The sequence below is a fragment of the Cariama cristata genome, unplaced genomic scaffold (assembly GCF_000690535.1).
Source record: "Cariama cristata isolate BGI_N322 unplaced genomic scaffold, ASM69053v1 scaffold2306, whole genome shotgun sequence".
Taxonomy (NCBI): domain Eukaryota; kingdom Metazoa; phylum Chordata; class Aves; order Cariamiformes; family Cariamidae; genus Cariama; species Cariama cristata.
Window position 1 is genome coordinate 15,054 of NW_009623630.1, and position 15,315 is coordinate 30,368.

Consider the following 15,315-nt stretch of genomic DNA (forward strand, 5'->3'; position numbering starts at 1 on the left):
GACTCCTGGTCATCCTCCCCAGTGCTGTTAGGTACCTTTAAAAAGCATTTAATCAGCTGGATTATCTGCAGTGAGGTGGCAGCTGCGTTTCTACTTGCCAAGATGATCATCCACCAAGAAAGCAGGGAGAAAGACAGACCCCATCTTCTCTTCCAAATCCTTCAGCCTGTCTCTGTTTTCATACGATACTCATAAGAAGCTTCTACGACTGAGAGACAAAATAATACACAGAGCATGTCTATATAAAGGCATTCAGCAAGAAGTGCTGAAATTTATTCAAATTAATTACAAGAGAGACCTCTGACTTTGAACTTCTAGTTCACAACAGCAGTAAAAAAGGAAATGGTGACATGGGTTGTATTAAAGTGCAATGATGTGGAGAAAACCGTTGAAATAACACAAATGAGGCTGCAGTAAGAAATGAAAGGACATCCTAGCAATGACAGCAATATATCAGTAAATTATGTTACAGATAATTTACAAAATAACTTACATAGATGAAGATAAGCTGAATCTCATGTTGCCATCCCATTGTTAAATATCAGACTAAATATTCCTGCTCAGCACAGTATTATGTGGGTAATTAAAAAAAGATCAAAGGATTTCTGCGTTGGAAAAGATGCCTGAAGTAAAACCCTGATCAGCCTTTATATTGCAGTATTGCAAGAAACCTAAGTATTTATGAATTGTAAGGTGACACTTCAGCAGCATGAAGACTATAAATACATCTTTTACATTGATACATTATATCTACACACATATACATATCTACACACTCATATATATACACACAAGCACATACATGCACATATATATGTGCATAAATACATGTGTGTATATATATGTTTCAATTTGTACTGACCACGGTCAGCTGCATTTTGATTGTGTCTGGGGCAGGGTTGGTTTTACAACCCAGGAGTAAGATCATTCTTCAGAGTATTTGTCGTTTAAGTTTCCTAAGCTGCAGCCTCTAAAATATAAAATTCTGGCGTAAAGTTAAGACTTCAGGGCTCAGCCATCAGAGGGTCTGACGATTAACAGCAGCTCCCGTTGATATAATCTGCTGTGCTTAGTGCTTCTGAAAAATTATGCTCTCAATGTCCACTTTTTTTTTTAAGTGATATGGTACATGAATCAGTTAAAACCCTATTTTCATATAAGTAAAAATATTTGAGAGATGGACAGGGATGAATACAATATTCCATACATGCACACAGTTTTGAACTGTTTGTAAAGATGACGCGCAAAGAACGTCTAACAACGTGAAAATTTACAACATTGGCTTACATCATACCTTGAAAAATGGCAAGTTTAGCATCACCCTTCCTTTAAAAAAATTTAAAATACTTGACTGTAGCATAAATCTGACTGTTCTCTAATAAAGTTTTTTTTTCTCCCGTGCTCCCCTTTTATAGAAAAAGGATGTGATTGTTTTCTTCTCTTTGAATAAATCTGCAACAAACACTATTGACTAAAACCACGTCTGATTTCTAGCCCTCGTCAGTTTGTCTGCAGGAAGGCTCGTGACCCCCAGTGCAGCCAAAATAGTTTCCTCTGCCTGTAACTGCCTGTTAATTGTGAGAGCTGAAGGTAACCATGTAGTTACCATTTATTAAGAAATCATTTAGTGAATAGGAACCTTTGTGTTTCATTGTGTGCCTGCGTAAGGAAAAACGATACTACTCAGTTGCCAAGGCTATGTAAACATAGTGATCTTGGTAAAAGAATTTGGTTGTGAGGCCAAAATACCTCAGAAAACAGCTATTCCATTGCACACATCATTAAAAGGTTGGAAAGGATAAAATAATCGTTTCTTTTGATGTCTTTGTGGTCAGTGGATTGGTCACATCTACATCCCAGCCTCTAGGGAGCAGAAGAATATCCTGAAGACCCAAGAGAAGAGAAAAGGCTCGACCAAACCTCCTTCCTGGTTGCTGTAAGCGTCCCATTCACCGCATTGACTGAGGTACATCCTTGGAGAAAGGTTTTTTGGGAGAAGTTGTAAACTTGGATTTATTTTCCTCATACCCATCCTGTACAGCCATTGCTATGTTATTAGTTTACAATGAGGATTTAGCACTGAACACATTTTGTTTGCTCATGTTCAGATTCTGGCTGTTACGAAATGGTACAGTCCTGCAGAAACCTGATTGTGTTTCAATGAGAAAATATGTTTTATGCCAACAGCTCTGCAGCTTCAGACTGCAGAGCAGAAGCCTCTACAAGACCCTATTTCAAATCATTTAACTTTCATTTACAACTTCACATTCCATGCACTTTTCATTGGGATCTTCTGGGAGAACCCAGAAGAAAAAATTGTCACTGAAAATACTCAGAGCTGGCAACACAGAACTGGTGGTTCTCCGCTGGAGTCCAACGTCCAGAACTCTGCGTAAAATGACAAACTCCGAGTTCACCTTCCATGGAGGTGGGTTGAAAAGTTAACGTTAGCCCTTAATGTCCGAGAAGCTGGTGCTGCTGGCATTGCAGCTATCACTGCAACTGGATGATGTGCTCAAAGTGCTGGAGGCAGTGCCTGATTCTGGGAAAGGAAAGAAAAAAAAACCAAACCAAAACAAAAACACAAGAAAATATTATATGGTGATTGTTTTTCACAACTTTCTCTGATAATAGGAATCTTCAGAGAGACAATCATCTCATTTAAAATGAACAGCCTACCAGAGCTGCTTAAAGATTGAGCGGATTTTGAATTGCCTATGAGCATCAGCAGATTGTTTGCTGGGATCCAACCTTCTCTACCAGAGCTCAGGTTCTTTACATACCTAAATAAATACAAAAAATAAAAAAAAAGTCAGATCACTTCATTTGATGCCTTTGAAAGTTTTGCCCTAAACATCTCCCTTCCAAACACAGTTCTGCGTATAAAAATTTCCAAACACAGATCTGCGTACCAAAGTCCATCCTCCCCTTCACGAATCAGTTGAACTAGATCTCCACTTTTCACTGTAAATTCTTCAGAAACTCCTTTCTCATAATCAGTCACAACTGTATATTTACCAGGAGTCTAAATGCACACAGAGGAAAAACATAAACAAATTATTTCTGTTGAGTACTTTAAGGTATGTTGCTGCTTTTGTTATGAAATTATAGTACTTCACCCTTCTTTCTCATGCACATACATGCTGAAGACGGTGTAAATATACATACTGAGAGGCAGTAAAACTGCTGTTCGATTACATGCAAATGCAGTACATGAATTCTCACACCCTGAAAAACATTCGGTGAAATGTTTCCATTACAACAATTAATTCAAATTTCTACAGAAAAAATATCAAAAGAAAAAAAACAAACCAAAACCAAGCTGGCAAACTAGCGACATGATGTACGTGTGGAAGTCTGCTGACATGGTAGCTGAGCGTGCCATCGCTTGGCTGCTGTACTATGGCATAGGCAGTCACGACCTCGCCGCTCTGCAGGTACACAGAGGCACAGATGGGCCTTCCCAAGGTACAAACACAAGGCTGATTTACGAGAAAGGGATATTTCCCATTGCCCTAGGAATTTTGCCCAGCTGAGGATTTCTAGGCAGACACCTTCCTTCCTGCACGCTTCACAAGCGTTCCTGTATGCTGTCACACATAGCGTATCGATACCGTCTGCTTAGCTCAATAGGAAAGCGTTTCTGCTTACCAGCTTCATCTCGCCTCCCCCTCCTCCTCCTTCTTCCTCCGCATCCGATGAATTCAGCGGATCTTCAGCACTAGACCAGCCGTCATTTTCTTCAGATGCATCAAGAGAATGAGAGGTTTTAGCCCACCCTTGGGGAACAAACAGCTGACAGTTAACTTTGCAGCCGTGAGCCACTGACAGGGAGAGATGTTCTTCCCACTGAAAAGCTCTGAAGTGGTCAACATAAACAGGGGGAAAACTGTACACGGGAAGTTATTACAGCCGCTGGGTGGAATTCACAGCTGGCAAAAGTTGGCCTGTGTCCATCAGAGTTAAGTGGAGTTGTGGCAATGCACAGCAGTGAATTTAGCCCTTTGGATTTATAGAGAGAGAAACAGAGGGAAAGAACACAAATTCCCAACTAAAAAGCAGCTATTTCTCTCTTATACAAAGATGAACGATGGACAGATACTCTTTTTCTTGGGAGGAGGGAGAAGACAGGAACGTACACTTTATGGGAAGAGGATGAACACTCAGGGTTGTCACCCAACCTAACCAGCTGGTGAAACAAGGGTTGGATGGGCATCGCCTCCTTCAAACTGTTGAGCACTTAGAGCTGCCAAGAGCTTCCACACAAGCTACAGACACTCTGTACTTCACCTGACAAGGCAGCTTATTATTTAAGGGTATTCCGGCTGACACAAGGATACTTAATCACGCTGACTTATCTTGATGTTAGGTCACTGCACCAAACACCACAAGAACAATCTCCTGCCTGTCATTTATTGCCAAGTGTTCCTTTTTCTCTCTCAGGGTGAAGCATTTCATTTATTTATGAAGCTGAATCATATCCAGAGAGCACACAATCCTTTTCCAAATAAAACTACGGTAAGTTTTACTAGTGGGATACTTTTCACTGAGGTCAGCAGCTGCTAATAAATGTGTTGAGCTTATAATGAAAAAAAAAAGTCATAATAAAAGAGACAGATATTTCTAAGTAAGATTTTGGTTCAAGCCAAATGGTAACAACAATGAAACTCAATGAAAAGAATCAAAGGAAGAACAAAGCTCCCAACTTTTATGTAACTATTAGGTTGAGAAAGCACCAGCATTTTTGCTCTTCACTGCTTCTGAGGCATTTCTCACATGGCTGGTCATGCCAGTGCATTAGGAAAAACCTGAGCATCATCAGAGTAAAGCCAAAGCAATTTAAGAATCATAGAAACAAATCACACCCAGAGCACACCAAACAGAGTGGGACGTTTACCTCGCCTGCGCTGCTGGATAACCTGCACAAGGTTAGAAGTACTGACCCACTTGGCCCTGTCCAGGGTTAGGAATGAACTTCCATCTGTGAAGAAACTGAGTAATAAATTTCTCCTGTATTCCATGAAAATTTCTTTGGAAGCTCACATCTTATAGTTGCCTTGTGGGACACAGCTGAAACCCTTTCCATTATTTCCAAGTTAAGAACAATGCAACAAAAGAAAACTTGGCTTCTCCTAATTGTTTCAAGCTTTCATTAGCAACAGAACCAACAAGTTGCACAAAAGAAAAAGAAAGTGAAATCACTGTAATTGCTCTGCCTGTAGCATCACACTCACTGGCCTGCTCATCTGGAATATTTTGGGTAACAGCCCTTGTTTCCTCAGCCTCCTTCTTTTCATATATCGTGCTGCTGTGGGTAAGAGCAGACCTGCCTGATCCTGCCAAAGCAACAGTGCTCCTACTCCTCCTACCAGCTGGCACTCGACTACTAACAAGTCCGTATAAAAGCCCATCTCATCCTGGGCAGGGAAGTGCCCACTACGGCCCTGCTCAGATCAGCTAACTACAGGCACCAAAATTACGTATGCACATTCAATGTGCGTGTCTGTATTCTGCTCGGTGCGACTAAATCAGAGCTCCCTATAAAGGCAGGAAAGGTAAGAAAATCACAGTCAGTCTTGAGAAACGACAAGGTTATGCAGAAATGAGTTTAGATTCGATGGTGCTAGGGAAATCAAGAATTCATTAACCACTTCTCTTCAGAAATGGGCCCACAGTTTCTTCACAGAGAGAGGATTTATCTGCAAGAGGTGATTCTGTCGCCGATTCATTTTCCTTGAGCTCACTGCACTGTTAAGTTGGAGTGATATAGCACTGAAAGGAAACAAGTGGGGGGAACGCACTCTGCACCGGGGAGCTGTGACCATCACCTGGTGCCGTTCCATCCTGAAATGCCTGGGTCAACTGCCTGCTTATCCCTCTTGGAGTTGCGGGAGAAGAGAAAGTGTCAGAAAAGAGATCAGAAGGTGCAAGACAGGAGGGGAAGCTACTAGGTATTTTAAATTCATTTACTTGGTTCAGTGGTTTCCTAAAGTGAGAGGCTGCTGGACAGGACAGCAAGTCAGACAGATCTGTTCCAAGGACCCAACGATTTTACTGCAAATTCGCAGTGATCAAGTACTCTCCACCCTGGAAAATTCCAGCATCCGTGGAAGAGGCCACAAAACACCCTTTGCTTTCTGAAGCATTTTCAGGCCCTCAGGATTTTCATGGTACCTGGAGATCTCAAAGGTTTGACTGCTACCTGCAGAAAATTAACCGTGTAACTCCCACGTCCACACTTGTGGAGTTTCTGCATGCATCCAGCCTGGGATGACACTGCCAGCTGCTCGGACCAGGTGAATGGTTTTGCAGAGTTTCCCCAGAACAGCAGCTGAACCTGCATCGTTTCCACAGGTGAGACAAAGACAAAGGCTGTGGAAACCTGGAGAGGAGGATGATGGTAGGGCTTGAAACAGCTTCATCTTTAGAATATTTTCTAAAAGAGATGCTGGTTAAAAGGAAGAGAGGGCCTGCTCTCCTTGTACTCTCTAGTTAATTAGCCCTAGGAATTTGTAGTCAAGCCTTCACCAACAGCCTGGCTGGTTAGAAATGGGTCATTGAACTGAAATGCTTTTCTACTCTTTGCTTAGCTGTGCGTTGGGAGGACAGGAGGCAAACTGCTACGAGGGGTTCAGTTAAATCATCTGGGGTTCACAGGGTGGTAAAAATTGCCTACTGTCACCCAAAGAAAGATGCAACAGGACTGTGACTACAGTAATAAATGCAGATCTAAAATGGAAATTCCACATGACAGTGATGATCCTCACTACAGCACGTGAGTTTCAGATTCTCCCCCCCCCTTTTTTTTAAAAAAAGTTAAATCCTCTACAAGGAGCACAGTGACAGGAGGATGCTAACTGGAAAACCATGTGTCTCATAGCAACTGGGCACCCCTGTAATTCCATTAAACACCCAGCTTCTGGTTATTTCTTCAGCAGAAGATCCCTTCCCCACTGCCCTCTCCTAAAAACCAGTTAGCCAAATGCTACTTTATTTGATGCCGAGGTAAAACTTCAACCAGTTGTGCTATCAAAACCAGGATATACAGAGGCTGACAGACGTGCTTGGAAACATTCAGCTGATATCAATACTGCTGCACACAACAGCATCATACAGGTATCCCCAGCGCTCTGATGTAACATATTACACAAGAGATGTGTGGGTATTTGTGGAGTACAAGATGTGGTATCACTATACCTCTTAAACCAAAAGGAGTTGGGTCACTCACTACTTCATGCCGTTTAGCTTTTTTGTCAGGACTGGTAGGAGAAGCTGCAGGAGGATGAATAGGCAAAAAACACAGAAGAGAGATATTGAAGAACTGGAAAAAAGAGAATAGGTGGATTGCATGCTAAATACCTTTGAGTTTACACTGGAAAACAAGCGGATCTCTGTAATCACTCTAATTTTAGCTGTCATTGGTCAATTACAGCAGAAGGAATTAATTATTTACATGTAGTTATTTGGAGATAATTTGACAAATTTATTTTACAATAATAAATTGAAGTGTTCATTAACTTTTCTAAATGAACTAGACATCAACTGAATACAATTAGTTTCAATTTTAGACAAACATTATCAAATTAAGCAATCATTTTTTACATAAATCTAGTGCTACAGCAATACCTGGTCCTGTAAGAAGGATCATTGGCAATGTCTGGCTTTTAGCAGAAGGAGGTGGAGTTTCTGTCAAGGCAAGCATGGGATATTAGTGCTCACCTCATTAGCATTAGATACACAACCCTAGAGTCTCTCCAGAAAGAACTCAAAGGTAAATAGGTTTTAAAAAGGCATTCTGAAAAGATGCTTGGGAAAAAAAGAAAAAATCATGCTCTTGAACAAGTGCCATCATCGTAATGCAATTCAGACTGTTCAAAGACAGCTGTTCAAAGCAAGGAGTGAATGTACCAGTGTGATTACTTGGCAGGAGGAAGCAAGAAAGGTCTCAGACTCCTATTGCCCGTTTTAGAAGAAAAAGTAAAGAAAGTCTGGAAGGATAGGGAAATTCTTATTTATTTTTGTATCTAGCAAAACAACATTGTCATATACACTCTGCTGTAATCATGCTTGGGGAGTTCTGTTCGCAAGGATGCTAATATAGAAATACTCTAGAAAAACCTTGATTCCTTTTTGCCAAGTACAAGTGCATTTGGGGCAGATCCACTGAAGCTAGAAGCAGGCCAGGTGTCTGATCTGAAGACAACTTCCTTACTCTAGTTTTCCTACAGGAATGGGGCACTATGAACTCCTTCCTCAGCCTCAGTAGTGAGGCCAGGCATTGGAAACTGCGCTCCTTGCCCTGCAACTCCAACAGCTCCACTTTTCCCAGCTCCATCTCCCCCTCCCACTCTGGAGCTGTTTCTCTTGAAATCTCCGTCAGGGTCAGTGACTCAGAAACCTAGCTTGACCTCAGAAGAACAAGCTAGTGCATACACTGAAAACCTGTTACACTACACACACACACAAAGTGGTGCTTCAATTACAGCCTTAAACAGAAAACAGGCTAGTTTTTTTTTAAATTACCTTTCTGACTTTTGAGGTTAGTAAAGCCCTGCAGCGTAAAGCGCTTTTTTGACAGTACAGAGCATTCTGAGGTAGAGCTAGTGTCATCTATAAAGGAAGAGAGACACAGAAAGAAAGGGGAGAGGGCCATGAAAAGATGAAGGCAAAAAATTGTTTGCAGCCCTGTGCCAGGGAACCTGCACGTTAGGACGACAAGGAAAAACTGACAGTCCAGGTGCAACAGAAGAACCCAAGTCGCCGGTTGTTCTCACTGTGCAGGGGCTTGTACTGCCACTGGTTCAGTAAATAATCTCCATGATGGGAAACAAAATTAAGAAGGAAAAAAAAAACACAAACCCCAAACTCTTCAGAACAGGTAATGCTGAGAAATTTACCCAGAGGAAGAGAACCCTGAGAAGCTGGGCAGCTCTAAGAGAAGACCTACTGCAGATCCAGGGCTCATAACACGTAGTTCCCACCTCCTTTGGCCTCCCCTTCATTCAAGGTGGCTTTGGACCTGTGCACACCACACAGTGGAACGCAGAAGCCCCCAGGTAAGGGCAGATGGGATGGGGATGCTGGTGCAGTGTGGGCAGCGCTCTGTAGTGGGCCGCCTTAGGGCTGAAAGCAGCAAAGCCCTGCTCGTTCAGGTGTGACGCTGCGTTTCCCTGCACTACCGTGGCTACTCCGCTGGTGGATCTGCCTGTGCATCTGCAGTGCAGGCATGCTCTTCGCAATTAAAGGTAACAACACACATGTGTAAACTCACCTTTGCCTTTCTCGGGGTACTTTGGTGCTACTGTGGTCCCATGACCTTCCAGATTTGCGAGATCAGCTTTTCTCTCCTCCATTTTTTTGGTGTTTCTGAGGTGGTTCCGTGAAGGACTGTTTATTGGAAGAAAATGAAGGCAATCAATCCACCGCCAGCAAATCTGGGTCTGAACAGGGGTGATGACCTTCGGTCACGGGCTGCCTTTTACATACAGATGTATAGCTGAAAACCATTTATTAGCTGCTTCCCAGATCATAGCTTCTAGGAATGAAGTCAGAGATGATTGTGCATTTAAAGACCGTGAGCACATACAAAGGAGAAAGGCTCCCCTAACTGACTGCAACCACACGTACTATGGCAGTGGGAGCTACTGAAAAAACAGCGCAGGGACAACTTCCACTCACTCTCAGCTACGGGCACGCATTCTGTGCTGACAGTTTCCTCTGAACGTACTAAGGAAAAAAAAAAAAAGAAAGAGAAAGGAATAAACTCTGCCCCTCAGAAGCTCTTAACAAAGGAACAGATGAGGGATGAACAAAGAACATTGCAGTTGGATTCCCATCACACCTCTGTTTGGGAACGGAATGGAGGAAGACAGCCCACAAATACTATGCACCTGGGAAACTCTGAGTGATAAGTAGATGCATAAAACATGCAGGGCAGAGAGGTACTGATACATATTCAAGCACACACTGTGTGGGAATGACTGAAGCTATGAGCACATGGGCTTATGGGTATATACAAATACACAGATCATGAAAAAAAGAGTGAGTAGCAGAGGATTAAAAAGAGGTGTTAGAGAAGGGCAGATCAGCAGGTGGGAACAGAAGAATATACAAGGTTGGTAGGGTGAAGGATAAAAAAAATAGAGAAAGAAGAAAAGCTTGACTCAGAAGTTGGGACACTGGAGGAATCAACACATCACTTTCTTGAAGAAAAAAAAAAAAAAGGAAAATTGGAGGAAAAGAACAAGGGAGAGACAAAAGTTAATGCCCTTAAAAAGACAAAAAGGAAGATAACACGACATTGGAAAAGGAAGAAAAAAAAAATTCAGGTGAAAGAAAAGAACAGAGAAGGAAGGAAAAGGCTGCTCCACATAACTCTCTTATCTGGGGTGTAAGGTACATAATTAGCTGTTCAACAAACAGACCCATAGATACCACTAGGATTTTGGCTGGCACAGAAAATCATAGAATCATGATAGAATGGTTTGGTTGGAAGAACCCTTAAAGATCATCTTTCTGTGTTGTTCTCTATCAACTGGCAGAGCCCATGCCACAGTTTTTGCGATGTATAAACTCCAAGCTTTACAGCTTCCTAGTAGGAAGAGACCTAAAAAAACCCCTAAAACATAAGGGCCAATATTAAGGGATAGGAGTAATGAAGAACGGCAAACTAGATGTATCAGTATATTTACAAGACAGCCAGGCTGATCTGACAACATACATACTTACCTTGTGCAAGATGATGCTGGTAGAGGTAAACTCTGTGTTTGTTCTAGTGTCCTGTGCTGACTAGCTTCTGTAACGGAGGAAAGAAAAAGAACTATTAAAATTGATTTGTGTTTTCAGCTTTTCATTTCTACAGTCCTACACAGTGAAGATATACAGGGCAGATTTTGAAGTTCAAAGAGAAAAGAGATTAAAAATATAAATATATATTAAAAATCTGTATATATATCCAAAATATTTTACCTCTGCATGCCTGCAGTTGACTCGTCAGCACTTTTCTTATTTCATTTACCCAAGTAGCTTTAACTTCAGGAGTTGGTGCCTACCCAAAGATAAATACAATCAGCCATCAAGCATAGAAGACTTATTACACACAGAGTTGCATGCCAAAGCACAGCCTCGGAGGAACCCTTCAAAAGGGACAGAGCGAGCTCCCTCTCTAGTCCATCAGTGAACAGAAATCAGTCGTAACAACCGGAACTGTGCACGGGCTACCATCAAACTCTGGCTCCCAAGCCGTCCACTACTCCAGTGAGAGCAATAGTAATGGTGAACGGTGTATACAATATCCTCTGTGGATACTGTAAAACGTGATTATTTTTTCCCCCAGAAGACCCTGGAATTGAAATACATTAAGAAACTACCTTATTAATTAATCTGATGGTGGTTTGGGTTTGGTTTTGTGTGGTGGTGTTGGTTTTTTTCCCCCCTTTTTTTTATATTTCCTCATCACTGTCTATTACTGATATAATAGAGAAAAAAAAACTCCAGACCTTCTTAGGGTTAGGCTTCCCCTGGCTCCTTTTCTCTCTCCATGTTTTGGTTTTTGTTTGTTTGTTTTGTTTTTTATGTAGTGGCACATTATTTACCTGTATAATGTAAACTTCTTCCCTTGCATTATACCAGATTTCAAATTTTTTTGCATCACCTTTGACATTTTCTGTTATTCCAACTGCTGCCATCTGGAAGCAAAGAGAACAGAAGCTGACCTACCACATCTCAAATACGGTAACAACAGAAGCAGGTGACTACTAGTATTCTTTGGTACCCTATTTCTGAAAGGAAAATCACATTTGGCTTCTTGCTCAAGGAGCAGAATAGCTAATAACATGATCTGCCTGTTGGACATAAGAGATTTAGTGCTTTGTATCAGCGTGGCTACCTTGGAGGGAAGAAAGGTTTAGGTACATGACATTGAGACTGACCCACACGATGTTTCTTTTACAATCCAGACCACCAAACCTTACATCTGTTTTATACTAGCCTGCTCTACATTTTCTGTGTGATTAAAGCAACTGCCATTCAGCTGGACTAGTACGGCTTGGATTTTCTCAAAGGGTAATTTGCTCCCCCCCCCCAATCTCTCTAACAACACAGACAGCAACCCAGACCGGCAGCACCAGTTAGGTATGCCTGAAAGTGCAAATTTCCCAGTGCCAAGCTGTAACACAGCTTCAAAAAGAGCTAGAATGCTGTATTACTGCAGGCTAAGCCCTCAGTACCTCGACCTTGCTGGACTGCTTGGTTTCTTACATTTAAGGAGTGTTTGTAGCTGTAAGAAGGTGCTTTCTCATATCCCTCTCCGTTTTCTTCTCGCTTTTTACAGAACAGCACTGCTTTCTCATGTAGGAAGAGGTGTCGCTGCATTGGCTTGAAGCGTGCCAAATCTTTCACCTTCGCGTGACCCTTTTTATGATCGGTCCAGACGTTGAAAGATCCCTGCATCAGAAGCTTGCCCAGCTCATTTAGGTTTCCCTGGAACAAAAAAAGCGATATTTATAACTACAAAGAGATAACATGAGACTAAACCACATACTCCGAACAGGTCGTTACAAGTTCTGTTGTTCTAACTAATCTCTCACATCAGTCTTTATGTTGGTTTGGAAATGTAATAAAAATAAAGTCAGTGTTGGATTTTTACACATAATTTTCTCTCCCCAACACTGTTCAGGCAGGATTTTGCAGTCAAGAGTACCAGTGATACACAGATCATCTACACACAGAGACAGGGGGAGGCACAATACACATACTTGATTGTCTTTTTTTTTTCCCCAAACTCTGTTCCAAGGCTGCTTACGTTGTGCTTTGGGGTTTTGTTTGTTTGTTCTTGTTTTGTCTTGTTTTTTAAACTGGAAGTTTTTGGTGTAGTTTTACACATAGATAAACTTAGTAGCGACTCCCATTGGGCAGCAGCCTAAACCAGACCCTTCATGACGATTTTCAGTTTCTAGCTCAGTGTCAAGTAGATCAAAGAAAAAAAATTTGGGTAGATGGAGCAAAACATTATTCATAGAAGGAAAACTTCAGAAGACTACAGAGAGATCCATTTTCCATTATTTTCATTACACAATTCAGTTTAAAGGCACCTTTTGTAAAACATTCTTCTCATTATTAGTCCACAGTATAGGGTATGCTGTGCATATATCTAAGAAATAAATGAAAAGAAATGAAAAAGTAAGTAAAAACACTGTTACTCACATCATAGCCTGTAATGGCTATCTGGTGCATAGAATCATTAACTGCTTTGAGAATACCCAGTATAGAAGTCAACGCCTCCTGAAGATCTTCAGCACCTTCACAGTTCTTACTGTACTTCAGCATCTCCTGAGCGGGCAGGGAATGACAACGTACTGACTTAGCTTTGGAAACAGCAGGAACTAGGAGCATTCAAATTTTAACACTGAATCTGAGTTATGTTTTTTAAGTTATTCAGTAAAGTTTTAAACCATGTAATCTAGTGGGTTAAATATTGCCTGGAACTCAGAAGACCCTAAAGTTTTACTTCTTATCTCTGCTGCTAATTAGCTAAATATATTTCGTTCATCGAGATGTTTTGTAAGCTCTGCCTAAGAATTTTACAAGACTGACTTTGCAAACATTTTTCTCATCACAATTGCTAAAAAAAACCCCAACAAAACAAACCAAAACCCCCAAAATGCCACCAAACAGAAGGATGTTTTTTTATATTTGTTCATTTTCAAAAGTAAGTAAATGTAAAAACACAGGCAAATTTCACTTACAATTTAAACTATGGTGAGGCCTGGGATGCTAGTACCAGACTTACACTTACTGCACTGAGCATTGGCTACACATTTAAAAAGGCATCCCTTCTCCAAAGGGCTTATTGGTGAAGCTGCATCTTCCAATTTGATCCAGACAGACATAGCTGCAACTTCATGTGACCCCCCCCCGACTTCATAGTATGAGAATAAGCATTTACTCATGGACTGCAGATAGTAAAGATACTTTAAATCAAAAACCTTCCCAATACTCCTCTCTTTACATGAGCTTAATGTAATTAATTCTTTAAAAGTTGTTACCTTCAGCTCAGTTTTAACTCAAAAATGAATTTGGTCCAAGGCAATGTTTTTAAGCTACTGTTAAATAAAATTATTGAAATGTGTGTCTATGTGGGAAATATTTCTCACGTCAAATGTGGCAGAATCTTATACATTAATTTAAAAATTTATGATAGTATACTGCGCTCATTTTGCTCTCCCAGTACAGCATATTTAAGTGAATCACAACAGCATCCTTTGTAAAAACACCACACAGTGCTCTCAGCCAAGTATATTTCCTAGAACGCAGCAAGGCAAATTCCCGCAATATGGATGAGGTGACTATAACTGAAGTGTGACAGATACTCTCTTTCCTTGTTGCAAAGGTTTCTTGGTCCTTCTGTTCCCCCAATCAATTTTTCATTCTTCTCTCCAGCAGAAAGATAAGGGCAAAAGCAGTTACACAAGGTGTCTCTGTGTAACATTTGCCTGTCTACTAGCAGCTTTTTGGCTGCAAGAGAAGAACCGAGCTGAAAATTGATAGACTGGGATTTGTCTCCGTTTCGACTTACACATCTGTCTGCTAACTTTTAGGTTTCTCTCCAGCAGGCTGAGAGAAGCAGCATTTAAAAATAACAAATGCACAAAAAGTACTTAGCATTATAGTTTAGTAAGACATACCTTTAACAATAATTGATATTTGGTTATTCTTTGAACAGGTTTCAGCAAGTATGAGTCCAAACTGAGCTTGTGATCGAGTTTCCTTTGACATTCCTGTAATCAGTGTTGGATTTCATCAGGACACTAATAAATATTTTTGTTATTTGTTCTTGAGATAATAATAATAAAAATAAACAAAACCCCCAAGCCACAACGAAACCAAAACCACAATTATTTTAGAGACTCAAGCAAGCATACCTGAAAGAATACAGAATCTGAAAACTGCCTCCACAAACTTTCAGATCGAGGTTTATTTTGACAGTATTTTTCATAAATCTGGAAATCTTCCATCTGAAATTGGAGAGACAAGCAAAAAATTAATAAATTCTTGTGACCTTAATAGACAAAATTCGTAAAAATTTTTTTCATAATAAGGCTACCAAAAAACCCAACAACAACAAATGCAATTCCTTGAGATCTCCCAAGCAAAAACCAATTATTCAAAATCACTGATTTTGTAATGGCTACTAATTCTGTACTTGGGACATCAGAATAAAAAGCTCCTGTTAATTTTTGCTTCAGCACCTTACAAAGAAGCATATATTATATTTACAAATACATTTCTATTACAATATGAAAAATACTTCTATGA

At 40.7% G+C, this 15,315-nt stretch overlaps 1 protein-coding gene across 2 annotated transcripts in view; it reads right to left on the minus strand.

Moving 5' to 3' along the window:
- Positions 1 to 237: 237 nt before the first annotated feature.
- Positions 238 to 15,315, minus strand: part of MCF2L (MCF.2 cell line derived transforming sequence-like) — a 70,930-nt gene continuing 55,852 nt past the window's right edge. The window contains exons 18-31 of one of the 2 annotated variants that reach the window (XM_009702798.1): positions 14,922 to 15,014; positions 14,685 to 14,777; positions 13,204 to 13,329; positions 12,259 to 12,480; positions 11,595 to 11,687; positions 10,969 to 11,047; positions 10,729 to 10,795; positions 9,272 to 9,387; positions 8,524 to 8,610; positions 7,198 to 7,272; positions 3,652 to 3,779; positions 2,913 to 3,025; positions 2,680 to 2,783; positions 238 to 2,542 (exon numbers count right to left, since the gene is read on the minus strand). In XM_009702798.1, the coding sequence (XP_009701100.1) occupies positions 2,448 to 2,542; positions 2,680 to 2,783; positions 2,913 to 3,025; positions 3,652 to 3,779; positions 7,198 to 7,272; positions 8,524 to 8,610; positions 9,272 to 9,387; positions 10,729 to 10,795; positions 10,969 to 11,047; positions 11,595 to 11,687; positions 12,259 to 12,480; positions 13,204 to 13,329; positions 14,685 to 14,777; positions 14,922 to 15,014 (1,491 nt within the window). In that variant the 3' untranslated portion in view covers positions 238 to 2,447. The remainder of the gene's footprint in view (positions 2,543 to 2,679; positions 2,784 to 2,912; positions 3,026 to 3,651; positions 3,780 to 7,197; positions 7,273 to 8,523; positions 8,611 to 9,271; positions 9,388 to 10,728; positions 10,796 to 10,968; positions 11,048 to 11,594; positions 11,688 to 12,258; positions 12,481 to 13,203; positions 13,330 to 14,684; positions 14,778 to 14,921; positions 15,015 to 15,315) is intronic. The other variant, XM_009702799.1, reaches the window with a different exon arrangement.